The sequence below is a fragment of the Monodelphis domestica genome, chromosome 5 (genome assembly GCF_027887165.1).
Source record: "Monodelphis domestica isolate mMonDom1 chromosome 5, mMonDom1.pri, whole genome shotgun sequence".
In the NCBI taxonomy this organism is placed as follows: domain Eukaryota; kingdom Metazoa; phylum Chordata; class Mammalia; order Didelphimorphia; family Didelphidae; genus Monodelphis; species Monodelphis domestica.
Window position 1 is genome coordinate 218,302,141 of NC_077231.1, and position 14,056 is coordinate 218,316,196.

At 37.6% G+C, this 14,056-nt stretch overlaps 1 protein-coding gene across 1 annotated transcript; it reads left to right on the forward strand.

Annotated features, from left to right (window-relative positions):
• The first annotated feature begins 10,174 nt into the window (after positions 1-10,174).
• On the forward strand, positions 10,175-11,116 carry LOC100011629 (olfactory receptor 6V1-like). The gene has a single exon (XM_001365607.3). It carries the CDS (start codon positions 10,175-10,177, stop codon positions 11,114-11,116), a length of 942 nt encoding a protein of 313 aa, XP_001365644.3.
• Positions 11,117-14,056: the final 2,940 nt, after the last annotated feature.

Genomic DNA, 14,056 nt, shown 5'->3' on the forward strand with positions numbered 1-14,056 from the left:
CATCTTAATATCAATTGAGCTCTGGCAGTATGGAATCCAAAATAATATCCTATATATTATATTGCTTTCATTTTTACCAATCCATCAAGTTTATTGAAAATTTCTCTTGATTAGCCTTTGCCAGTTTTTTATCATTCACTGTTTGAGTAAAAGTTCTCCCATTGCCTCACACATGCACCTTCTCCCTTAGCTAGTATATAATTGAAAATCTGTTACCCTAAAAAAGATCTACATTTCCTGGGAACCCACTGACTTTCCATTGTTGCATACTTCCTGTAGATGGGAGATATTAGACAGGGACATGGAGGGTCCTGCCCTCTTTTTGGCTCTATTGGGAAGCTTTGAGGTGGTGAGTGGGGATTTTGAAATGGCTAATCAACTATGGGCACGTGGTCTATATTTTGTATCCTCTTTAATTCCTTGATTTCTAATGATCATTAAAAAACCTCCTAATAGGACAATTTGGAACTATATCCAAAGGGCACTAAAAGACTGTCTGCCCTTTGATCCAGCCATAGCACTGCTGGGTTTGTACCCCAAAGAGATAATAAGGAAAAAGACTTGTATAAGAATATTCATAGCTGCACTCTTTGTGGTGGCCAAAAATTGGAAAATGAGGGGATGCCCTTCAATTGGGGAATGGCTGAACAAATTTTGGTATATGTTGGTGATAGAATACTATTGTGCTAAAAGGAATAATAAAGTGGAGGAATTCCATGGAGACTGGAACAACCTCCAGGAAGTGATACAGAGCAAAAGGAGCAGAACCAGGAAAACACTGTACACAGAGACTGATACACTGTGGTACAATCGAAGGTAATGGACTTCTCCATTGGTGTCAATGCAATGTCCCTGAACAATCTGCAGGGATCTAAAAAACACTATCCACAAGCAGAGGATAAACTGTGGGAGTAAAAACACTGATGAAAAGCAATGGCTTGACTGGAGGGGTGGAGGGGATATGACTGAGGAGAGACTCTAAATGAACACTCTAATGCAGATACCAACAACATGGAAATGGGTTCGAATCAAGAACACATGTGATACCGAGTGAAATCACACGTGGGCTATGGGAGAGGTGGGGGAGGGGATGAGAAAAGAAAATGATCTTTGTTTCCAATGAATAATGTTTGAAAATGACCAAATAAAATAATGTTAAAAAAACCTCTTAATATATAATATTTTATTATTTGAGATTTAATTTTAATTTTTACATTGATGGTAACCACTAGTCAGAGAAGAACTTCTCAATTTTTTTTTAAGATGGCCTAGATAAATTTTTAAGCCACATTTCTCCTGCCAAGGCTTTTTGCCTACTCTACCCACCCTCCCACCCTTGCAAACTTGGAGAGAACTCTGAACTCTCTTTGGAGCTGCTGCCCTTTTCTTTCCCAACTTTTTGCCCAGTTTCTCTCCCTACTGACCAGGTTATTTTTAGGTGAGGGACTTTTGGTGAAGAGGAGATAAACCAGTTCTCTCACCCATCTTCTTGAGCCCATGTTCCTCAGTTCCCTGTTGCTGCCTCTGGCATTGCTGCTGCTAATACTGCCTATTCCTGCTCCTACTCCTGAATCTTCCTCCTGATTTCTGACCCCAATCCCGACTGCTGCTGTTGGTCTGTCCTGCTGGGCTGCTGGTAGCTGCTGATGTGTCTTTGGAACTCACAAACTTGGAACAGATCTCTGGGCAACTGGTAAAAACTGGGGTGTACTTTCGTTAGGCAACAATTAGCCTCCTAACTCCCTCTCTATGTGGCTGGAGAAACTAGTGTTTTACCTCAGGGGGGGAAGGGAAGAAGGAAGTTACTCTTCCAAACAGGAAATAAATTATAAGCATGGGATACTCTTTGAAAGAGCAGTACCTTGCCTATTTCAAACAGCTTCTACCATTCATGTGTGCACTGATCTTTTCACTTACCTTACCTAAGATTCAGGAGAGAAATTAATTTCCTGATAATTCTTTGCCACTTGGGCCTGCCCATTCTCTAAGATTAATCCAGTTTGAGATTCCTCAAACCCATGTTCTCCCTCGCTATGGGAAATACTACAGTTCTGGCAAAAGGAATCTGAACAGATAGAGAAAGGAACTTTAAAGAGACTGGAGGTGAACATTTGAAGCCTCTTCAGATGCCATTGTTTTATGAAAGTCTCTGTATTTTGTTGTATTTTGCTGATTGTCTGCTTTAAGATTTAATTTTGTTGTTTTAAGTACATATATTAATATATTCAATACTATTCTGTTACACTGAATCAGTTTAATCTACCGTGTTTTAACTATTAGCTATATTCTGTTACCTTTCCCCTATAACTATACTGAACAAATACTATTTAATAAACCCATAAAAAAAAAACACACAACTTTTTCTTCCATTTTGGCTTTGTAAATTGTCACATAGAGGATGGATGAACTTCATCAAAACTGGTTACAATTGCACCACCTTTGGAAAATTTAATGAGCTAAATATCTTAAATTGATTTTAAGGGGTCTTTAGACATGATTCTTAGATTTTTTCTTTCAACAACTCTGACTAATCATTTTGTCTACCTCTTAGTTATTTGTAACAAGAGGTAAATGGTCCATTTTAATAGCTGAAGTGAAGCACTATTATAATCCCCACCTCACACATTTGTAAAAATGTGAATGGATGAGACATAACAGTCTCATACCAAAGGAGCTGGGAAGTTGATCCCAGGGCATGGTACCTCTGGATGTCTCCCAAGAAGGAGCATCTCTCATTTGTAACTCTTTGGCTCACTCTACCCTTCATACCCAATTCATAGGTTTTTAAAATGCCATACAGCAGACTCATGTGAATCCTAATGATAGTGAGTTTGTTTGCTATTGCCATTAAATGGACTCCATAACTTTGGGAATCCTGATACATTTTGAATGTACATTACATGTTGTACTATTGTTCTTTATAAAAACTATTACTTTGTAAATAGTGGATCATGGTCAAGTTTGAAAAGGAAATGGATCTCATTTTTGGTGAAAAACCTTTGTATTCTTCCTTTCCTTACCTGACACAGTATGTCCATGATTGTAAGCTATATATATATATATTTTTTTAAACTTTTATTATTGTTTTCTTTGATGTCCAATATAGTATGAATTTTATTTTTCTCTCCTTTTTGTATTTGAAGTACATGTCAACAGTATTGAGAAGGTTTTTTCTTTAATTTTTTTTCAGCAACATAAGTTAAAATATATATTTGCTATAATATTAATTCATACCCAAAAGCTTTAGCCTATGGAAACCTGCCATTTATTGATAAATATTATGGGACTGTGATTAATGATTGTGTCTGTTTCCTGTGGAAGGGAACAAAAGAGCCATTATATAGTGCCAAGAAGCACAAGGTCAAGGAGACCAACCAATCCCAATGGTGTTGATAAAAATCTACACAATTCTATGGAGCACAAGGTCAAAAAGGACCAAACCAATCCAGGTAGGATTAATGAACTTCTAAGCCAATATGAAAGGACTTGTACCTAGTGTGAGACTCAAGGTTGTGGTGCTTGACATATGTTAAGTCTCAGGATGCTTTGCATCCACCCTCTTTGTGAAATACTCACAGAAAAGTACTAAAGTTTGGCTATCATCCTGGCTCCCCCTATCCCTGAGAGTGAAGGTAAAATCAGACCAGGGAATGACTCTTCCCTATCACATAAAAATCTAGTCCTTTTTTCTCTCTTATAGTATGGCAACTTTCTACAGTCCTGGCTACTGACTGGGTAGTGTATAATTGCTTAAAATAATTTAATTGGACCCTGATTCAATGAACTGCTATAGGTTTATTTTCCTTTACTTAGATTTTTTTACACATAAGAGTTTGATACTTTCTATTAATCCAGGAGTTATTTTTTCTCCTTTATTTGATGTTTTTCATTTCTCTTGCCAATTGATTCATATACCTCAGAACTCAGCCATGCATTCCTAAGTTATCCCTGTGTTTTTTAACACCCTCTTCAGGGGGAAATGTATTATTCTTATTATTATTGTTCTAAATTATAAAGTTTGAATTCTTTTTGAGAATAATTTTAGATTAAGAAACATGCTACTTCTCCGAATCTAGAAAGTGAAATGTTTGGAGAAGGCATCATGAAGATGCCTCCACAGACCACACACTGCACCAGAAGATCCAGAGTGAACTTTGGAATGTGGTGATTTGAACTGTGTGGGGTTGAATGCATTTTTTTTGTATGTATACTCTTATGCCAAAAGCCCCCTAATTGGCTTTTTGTCAATGCACCTAGAAATCATTGGTTTTGTTCTTTTCCCTTTTATCTCCAAATTATTGTAATTTAAAAGTTGGTTATGTTTACAAGATCCATTGGAGATACCAGTCTTCCACTGGATCTCAGGGAGGAATGTATAATTGAAAATCTGTTACCCTAAAAAAGGGTCATTACATACTTCCTATAGACAGGGGATATTAGGTGGGGACAAGGAGGGTCATACCCTCTTTTTGGCACTGTTGGGGAGCATGGAGATGACATTAGTCATTTTGAAATGACTAATCAGCCATGGGCATGTGGTCTTTATTCTGTATCCTCTTTACTCTTTGATTTCTAATGATCCTTAATAAACCTCCTAATACATAATATTTTATAATTTGATATTTAATTTTAATTTTTACACTAGACATTATGCAAAATACAATTTATATTAAATTGTTTTCATAGCAACCACCCCAGATTCATTTGTTCTCTTTTTAAGTTGGTCATCTTTTAAACACATATAGCCCCTTTCCAGCTACAATTTAAAAAAAAAAAAACCTCTTACCTTCCATCTTGGAAACAATACTAAGTATTAGTTTCAAGGTAGAAAAGTAATAAGGGCTATACAATTTGTGTTTAAGTGACTTGCCTAGGGTGACACAGCTGCTAATTGTCTGAGGTCATATTTGAACCCAGGACCTCCCATCTCTATCCACTGAGTCACCTAGTTTCCCCTCCATCTATAATTTAAAAAATTACTTAACTGTAGTTATTGAGCTATTTAATTTAATTTCAATTTTGACAATTCACTTTACTGATTAACTCTATAACCTAATCTCACCATAAGAGAGCATCTAACTATACAAAATTTCTCAAATGCACGCTAGACTATTTTCTGCCTCCTACTCAACATCCAAGTTGTGGCCCATTGGCAGAGAAACATTCACAAATAAAATTAAAAATGGTAAGTATATAATACACATACAATAAAGCATCTTATAATTTGGAAAGTGAGAAAATAACAAATTTGGTGAATTAGGTAAAAGAGATATGGTTAGAGAGATAGAAGGAAAACCAAGAAGGAGTTGGTGTCTCTAAAGCTAAGGGAGAAAAGTGTTTAGTATGTTTAGTACAGGCATGTGCTCAATGGAGTCAAATGCTGCAGAAAGGTCCAGAAGGATGAGAATAGAAAAGAGTCATTAGGTTTAGAAATTGGGATGCCATTCGTGACTTCTGAAAAAGTAGTTTCAGGAGAGTAATGAGGACAGAAAATAGAGGATAAGAGGTTAAAGAGACAGTAGGTGAGAAAATAACATCAATTATTGATTACATGTCAAGAAGTCCAGCCATTAAGGGCAAGAAAGAGATGGATCTATTCTATCCTCCAAAGCCTTTTCTGTGACAGTTGTTAACAATTCTTAAGAAGCTGTTAGAGTAATTAATCCCCTGTGATTGAGTCATTCAAGGAGTCACCCTGTAGCTAGAATTCTGGAGCTCTATTCTGATATTCCCCTTGGAAGGAGAGAGTGGAGGGTGAGTAAAGAAAGCTGGGTTCACTTGAAAGGTAACTCACATTCTGCTCTAGATGCAAGTAGCAAAGTATGACCCAACACTTTGTAGGCTAAAACATATTCTGAGGCATATCCATTCAGCTTAACTGTAGGGGTAAGGGGAGAAAAGGGGGAAAAAACAGCTTCTGAGCATAAGCAGAATCCCATAGAGTCCTTCCTAGTGCACCTAAAGAAGCAGGCAATGCTAAGACCTAAGGATGGCTGTAGCCTTGATATTTTACTTTAACTTGTTCTCACTTCTTCCTGACTTCCAGGCTGATCTCTTAGACATTTGACCTTTGTTAGTTCAGAAGGCAAGCGAACAACTTTCCCCAAGAGGGTCCTCAGTTTCTGCCTCCCAGCCCTATAGAGAATTCATTGAGAGAGTCAATAAAGTTCTATCCAACCCTGAGCTAATGAGTGGTAGGTAATCAGGAGTTCCTAAACACAACTGGGATGATATAGAACCAGACACAAGGCATCCAGGGCAGAGGTGTGGCAGTTGTGGCTAGAAGCCAAAGTAGAACCAGAACTCAAAGAGAAAATATATCCTTCTTAGGAAGTCATCTACATCTGGTCTCCTACAGTACTTCACTCCTTTCCCCATGAATGCTATCTGGAGATGGATAGGGGAGTGAATGACTCTTTCCCCATGGCACCCACTGTTAGGATTTGAAACATTTTAACTGGGAATTAGAGTAAGTAGCTACATTCTCAGCTCAAGGAGACTCTACTCTCTCACATTCACCCAGCACTCTGAGAAGCAGATTCATTCTGACCCCTGCCCTGCTGAAGATTAAAGCTTAGATTGAGAGCAATGAACCTTCCAGCTCAGGGCTGGTAACCACAATGAGTCATTCCAGCAGCATCAAAGGTAAGTCTTCTGCTGAAAGCATTTCATAGAGATGGCACTGAGCTGAGGGATAGAAAGAGATCTAGCCAGATCTATTGACCATTTGGGGTTAAAGCCTCATGGGAATCAATCTAATTATATGAATTCTCATCTTTTGCCCTAAATCCACATTCCCATAAAGCCAAGACTATTTTCTGTAGGAACTTTATGTAGATCTGAATAGCAAGGTCAAGGGTCTACCTCTTTAGAATGTCAAATGGAACAATTTACTTCCATTTTCACCAATTTCATTGAACCTAAGGACTTCGGTTGTCTTCAAGCTGGTGAGTTTAATCCCAGACTTTGGGGTCTCCTTTCCTTTTCCTGGTAAAAAGTATATCAGCTTTTCCCTGTGCCAGAAATTCCCACATATAAAATTTATAATCTTAATAATGTCTTATATTTATTTATCATCTTATAGTTTACAAAGCATATCATCTTTGTATACATAATCTAATCTGAATCTTACAATAGCCCTGGGAAACAGGCAAGACAGTTATTATCTCAGATTTAAAGATGAGGAAACTAAGATACTCATAGGGGTCTTTAAAAAAACAAACCCTACCTTCTGTCTTGGAATTGATAGTAGGTATTGGTTCCAACACAGAACAGTGGTAAGGGCTAGACAATGGGGGTTAAGTGACTAGTCTAGGATTTCATTTCTAGGAAGTATATAAGGTCAGATTTGAACCCAGGACCTATCTCATATCCAAGCCTGGCTCTCTATCAACTGAACCTCCCAGATGCCTCCAAGCCAGAAGGAACTTTAGAGAAAATCTAGTTCAATACAGTCATTTTACTGATAGGCAAACAGATTAATAATACTAGCTAGTATTTCTATAATTTAAAGTTTACAAAAAGTTTTATGTTATCTCATTGCATTCTAATAAGAACTGTACAAGGTAGGCACTCCTATAAACCCCATTTTTAGATAAGAAAGCTGAGCCTGGAAGAAGAAGGAAGGAAGGAAATACGCATTTATTAAGTGTGAGGTACTGTGTGCTTAACCGCTTTGCAAATATTATCTCACTTAGTTCTCACAACAACCCTGGAACTAGGTGCTATTATTATCCACTATTTTGTAGTTGAAAAAACTGAGGCAGACAGAGGTTACAAGACTTACTCAGGATTATACACCTAGTAAGTGACCAAGGCAGGATTCAGGCTGAAGTTGTTCTGTCTTTAAGATCAATGCATTATGAATAGTGCCTACAATTTTTATTACTCTTTCCGCTAAGCATTGTTGTTCCTCCAAAGCATGTGCATATGTGTGTGTGTGTGTTTGGCCTATCAGTCTTTCTGTGGTAGTTTTTCTTTTAAAAATATATTTATTAAATACATATATATTTCATCAAATATTTCCCAATTACATTAAAGTGCTAGTCTTTCATCAATCAAATGCATGCTTACTAGCACATTTACTTGTTTGTTGAACTCTTAAAGTCAGTATGAAAAGCCCTTACTTCATCAAGAATGTTGATGACTTTTTAAAAACAGGAACCACATTCTCTTGTCAATGCTACACACTCCTACAAAACTCTTTTAAAGACCAGGAACCTCAAAGTGAGGCTTTCCCAGATGATAGGAGCACAGTTCAGTTCATTTCCATTTCACAAGCAACTTGCTATTACTTTCTATTTTAATGTGAGAAATGACAAGAAATTGCTTTGTCATAATGGAGGACAGCAGAAAACTCAATCACCCAGAATTCAATTCAATTGAATAACTTTGTCCTGTCAATGCAGCCTAGTTTCACTGATAGAATAGTTGTAGTATTTATTATAGTTAACAAAATATATGGTCTAATCTGTATCTCAGGAGGTCTTCACAGAATGCCAAGCCCATCCACCATCTGGCCTGTGCTGGATGAAATATAGAGAAACTAGACTAGGTAAATATTAAATGTTTTTTTCTGCCTTGGTTTCTAAAAAAGAGTCAGCAGAGGGTCCAGTTACCCTTAACTCAGTAGCTGCAGTGAATTTTGAGGGGAAATGATAAGAAGGAAGAGATTTCCCATCATTAAGACAAAGGCACCATAGAGATACATGTTTGCAGGAGCACAGCAGGTTGACAATACTCTCTAAGCCTAATTCAAACACATGAGATAATTGAAAAACCTCTCTGTCCCCCTTATTCTCCTTTCTTTACCTAAAGAAAAAAAATCTTTTCTCATTATCTCTCTATTTTGATTTCTCCATTTCTTTTTCTTTATAAACATCCCTCTTTCTCTTTTTCTATCTATTTCTCTCTGTCTCTGTCTTTCTCCTCTTTCAATTTTTCCATCTCTCTTCCTTTCTCTCTCTGTCTCTCTGTCTCTGTCTCTCTCTGTCTCTCTCTGTCTCTGGCTCTCTCTGTCTCTGGCTCTCTCTCTCTCTCTCTGTCTGTCTGTCTGTCTCTCTCTCTCTCTCTCTCTCTCTCTCTCTCTCTCTCTCTCACACACACACACACACACACACACACACACACACACACTGTAAACCTTAAAATTTCTTAGACTTATTCATAAGTCTAATGTTGGAAATTTCCCCATTGGGAAATCTCATACTGGAAAAAATTTCCTACTGATAGTAAGAACTCTATTGGAATGTGAACCCCCTTGGCATGGGAGGATCCTTCTCCTCCCTACCTAAGACTACTTTAGGACAGAAACCTTTTGCTAAACAATGGAAAGGGCTTTGACCTATGCTTAAGCATAGAACAGGAAGTTCTTTGAGTCATCATTGATTTTAGAATTGATACAATAGAGATACTTGGAATGACAGAACCAGGTCTTGAAACTACAATCTCCACCCTACTCAGTAAAAGGATTTAGGAAGGGCTGCAGCAAGGATCAAGATTTAATTATTTGAGAATATAACCTTCAACAGACATGTGCAAAGGGGCAGACCTCTGGGCAGTCCTGGGTTAAGCTAGAGCCACCATTGGCACAGGGAAAACATGGACAGTGATTGGTAAATGTGAGAACTGAGGGGAGGGAACTTAGATGGTTTCCTTAAAGATAGTGGGGTCTGAGGACTGGGGGAGGGGGCGTGGAGAGGTTTTGCTCTGAGAGGATTGTGCTCTGAGAAGGCTTGCTCTGAAGGAGGCTGGAGGTGGAGGCCCCTGAGACTGTTTCTCCATTTTGGTCACGTGAGTGATAGGGACTGATCTCTTTTCTTTGCCTCAGCTATCTAAGGGCTTGGGCCTTTTGGCCCAGCCTAAACAGAGGAGATATTTAAGCCCTATTCCCTTCTCTCCCCCCCATCTCTCTCTCTTCTCCCCCCCCTCTCTCTAATACCTTTCTTCCTCCTGTTTGTAATTTAAAACTCCATAAAAGGTTGACTGCTGACTTGATTTTTCATTTAGGAATTACATAGCTGAATTCCTTGGCGACCTTAAATTAATATATATCAGTCTTTAAAAGTGATTTCCTTGTCACAACACACACACACACACACACACACACACACACACACACACACACACACCTCCTATCTTTCTTTTTCCTTCCAGGTGACTCTGGCATAAGAATATGGCAAATGAGAGCCATCCATCTGAATTTGTCCTTTTGGGTTTCTCAGCCTTTGGGGAGCTACAGGTGGCACTATATGGGCCCTTCCTGGTACTGTATGTTATGGCCTTCACAGGAAACATAATAATCATTGCCATGGTCTTGGCCAGTGCCCAACTACACACACCCATGTACTTTTTCCTGGGAAATTTTGCCCTCCTAGAGACTTTGGTCACAATGACTGTAGTGCCCAAGATGCTTTCAGATCTCCATGTCTCCACCAAGACAATTTCCTTCACTGGCTGCATGATCCAATTCTATTTCTATTTCTCTTTTGGCTCCTCCACCTTCCTGACCTTAGCGGACATGGCTCTGGACCGCTTCGTGGCCATTTGCCACCCACTTCGCTATGGCACCCTTATGAGCTGGGTGGTATGCATACGTTTGACTGGGGCAGCCTGGGCAGCACCTTTCCTGGCCATGGTGCCCACTGTTGTCTCCCGAGTACAGCTCTCCTATTGCCGTGGCAATATCATTAACCACTTTTTCTGTGACAATGCCCCATTGCTGCAGCTAGCCTGCTCAAACACATCCTTGCTAGAGTTATGGGACTTTTTGATGGCCTTGGCTTTCGTCCTCAGCTCCTTCCTGATAACACTTGTTTCCTATGGCTACATAGTGACCACTGTGTTGCGTATCCCCTCTGCCAGTGGCCGCCAGAAGGCCTTCTCCACGTGTGGCTCCCACCTAACTCTGGTCTTTCTTGGCTATAGCAGCACAATATTTGTCTATGTTCAGCCCAGTAAGGCACATTCTGTGGAGCTCAACAAGTTTGTGGTCTTGGTCACTTCTATACTGACCCCTGTTCTCAACCCCTTTATTTTTACCCTTCGCAATCAGACAGTAAAGACAATTATCCGAGGACATGTGCAAAGACTAAAAGACTTGAAGAATTCAGCATGAGTTAAAGGGGAAGAGCTGAAGGGAATTGGATTGAGGAAAAAGATGGAAGGCATAAAATTGGAGGCACAAAACATCAGAAAATAACTTTTTAACAGGAAGAGACATTCTATATCACTCAATCGGAGGGCAAGGTACTTCCACAGGTGACAGAACCACTAAGTGACATCTTGGACTTCTACTTTTCCTCTTTCAGTGCTTTCCATGAACCCTGTACTACTTCAGCTGCCACTGAGGAAATCCTCTCTGTGTCCCCCTTTAGAATATAGAGTCTGAGTTAACATTGTAAGTGGATAGGATGCATAGGAAGCAAAGGGAAATTCCATGTGGTATAGTGGGAAAAGCATTTAATTTTGAGGAAGAATAATCCAGATATGTGAAAGAAGTAGATGTAAATATATTTGCACACACAAATACATCCATGTGTGTTTGTAGAGGAGCTACTTGTATACTATCAGCGTCTAGCATGAATATATATATGTGTCTTATACATGTGTTTGCATGCCTAGGTGAATCAGTCAGTCAATCAACAAGGATTTGCCAAGTGACAGCTATGAGCTCAATATTGCACTAAGTGCTGGAGATACAAAGCCAAGAAACAGTCCCTGCCCTTGAGGAGCTCACACTAAATGTGTTTGGGACAGGTACCCTGAGGGTTCCATGAAAGGACTGGATGAGATCATGAAAAATGATTCTTACATTCTTTTCTCAGAACTAAAGCTCTTTTCTCTGTTCCTTCAATAGCTATCTATTAAGAATATACTATATATAAAATGTAATCCCATTTGGACTCAATTCCTCACACACTGATGTTCTCTTTGAGAACAAAAATAAATGGCATTAAAGCATAATAAAACAGGGAAAATAACAATATATGACCAAGTACACACACACACACACACACACACACACACACACACACACACACACACACACACTCTGTTGGAATCAACTCCATTTTTAAAGGTTCCAGATCAATTCTCAAACTCCCTCAAAGAGCAGAAAATACTGAGGAATTAGAAAGAAAAAAGAAGCATAAGCCACACCCAGTAAGAAATGCCAAGCTTAATTAAAAAAAAAAACATATGAAAATGCCTACGTGAAATTAAGAGTGAAATAAGAACCAAAAGAGCATCATATACAGAAACAGAAATATTGTTTGAAGAATAACTTTTATGTCTGCCTCCAGAGAAAGAACTGACAAATAGAAACAAGCAAGACATCATTTTATGTAAGCATTTTTTAATCAAATGATTAAATACTTTGTTTAGTGCACAGATGGAAGTATGGTGGTGGGGAGTTCTTGAGAACTTTAGTCTAAAACAAAAAAAAATTTTTTTTAATTGTAGACCAAGAAAAGGCAATTAAGAGACATTCATTGCCAACCCCTGTAACTTCTTCCTATTTTCTATAAAATCTGTGTGGGAATGCTCTACATGAATATTAAGGACATATTTGATGGAAATTTCAGAAAAAAATTTGTTTTTTACAAATGACTTTCTACAGCAAACATCTTCACAATCACAATTAATTAAAACGTGTAGAAAATATGAGGTCTTACTATTATTTGTTTGTTTGTTTTAAAGCATTTCGTGCAGAACAAAATATAACTTTAAAGTTTATCTTCCAAGATGTTGTCTCATTCTCATGTTAAGAAATTATACAGAATTTTTGATAGATGCAGTGATTAAGATAGCTTTGTTCAGTGTTCCTATTGTTATCAATATACACTGCAGCTCAAAGTCTATTTATGTAACTCGTCTCTAATGGAGATTGATTACTCAATGCTCCTTGCCTATTTGAGGGGCTGAGTTGTCAAGAACTTTGGAGAAGAGAGAAACAGAAGGCCAGGATTTTGGACAAAAGGATTTATTTACTATTCACTGCATGTGAAGTCAAGCCATTGATGTATAGCCTAGGGTACTCCTCACCTGTGAAAGTATAGTGAGCAAGACCTCAGATTGACACTAAAAAGATAACAAAAATATTTAGTTGTTAGCTTGACAGTTACTGTTATCTAGTTATCCAACTGTAGGTGTCATAGCATGTTCTAGAAGTTCAATAAAAATAAAAACCAAAATCGTTGATCTATATCTTTTTTTTAAATCAGGAAAACATTTACCTATCTCTACTCCTATCCAACTCTCTAATTCATCATGATTTTAAAAACATTACTGGTAGCAATCCCACTGTCCACATGTGTCCAGCCTGTCTGTATCTTGCAATGTATCTCCCTTACCTTTAGATGCCACAGTGCTACATATTCTTTACCAAAAAACCAAGAATTGAAAAATTCTCAGAATGTAATGTCAAAGATGCAGCCCCTACTGAAGTGTGACAGTACTATCACTACCTAAATACTATGGTTTATGCTATTCCCATAATCAAAGTTAATAAATGAAATATAATTCAAACATAGATTTGATTCTGAGTCAACATTCTATCCATCATGAAATATTCTTTCAAATAAGACATAAGCAAAAAGACTGCCACTATATGTAAAAAAGCCATTCATTATGACTCATTTAGATGTATGCCAGTAATATTAAAAATATAATATTAAGAAGCAATTTTCAAAAATTATTTAAAAACATCAGAACAAAAATGATGTAATTTAATAAGATATAGAAAATCTTTGATAAATTTTAGCATTGCTGTATATAAAAGACACTAAAAATCAAAAGCCTAAAAGGGCATTTCCATAATTTTTTAATCTGTTGAAGATAAAGAATGAGCATCATTTGTGGTAGAGAAACATCAGAAGATTTTCTAATAATATTAAGGCAAAAAAAAATCATGCATGATTTCACCACTTTTATTTGACCTAATACCAGAGATACTAGGTGGGGGATAAAATAAAGAAAAGAATTTAAGAAAATACATACTTCTAAAAAGGAAGAAAATATATGAGATGATGATATACTTAGAAAACTATAGTGAATC

Coding starts and splice junctions, on each gene's coding strand:
- LOC100011629 (XM_001365607.3), top strand. CDS start 10,175: ATGGCAAATGAGAGCCATCCATCTGAATTTGTCCTTTTGGGTTTCTCA.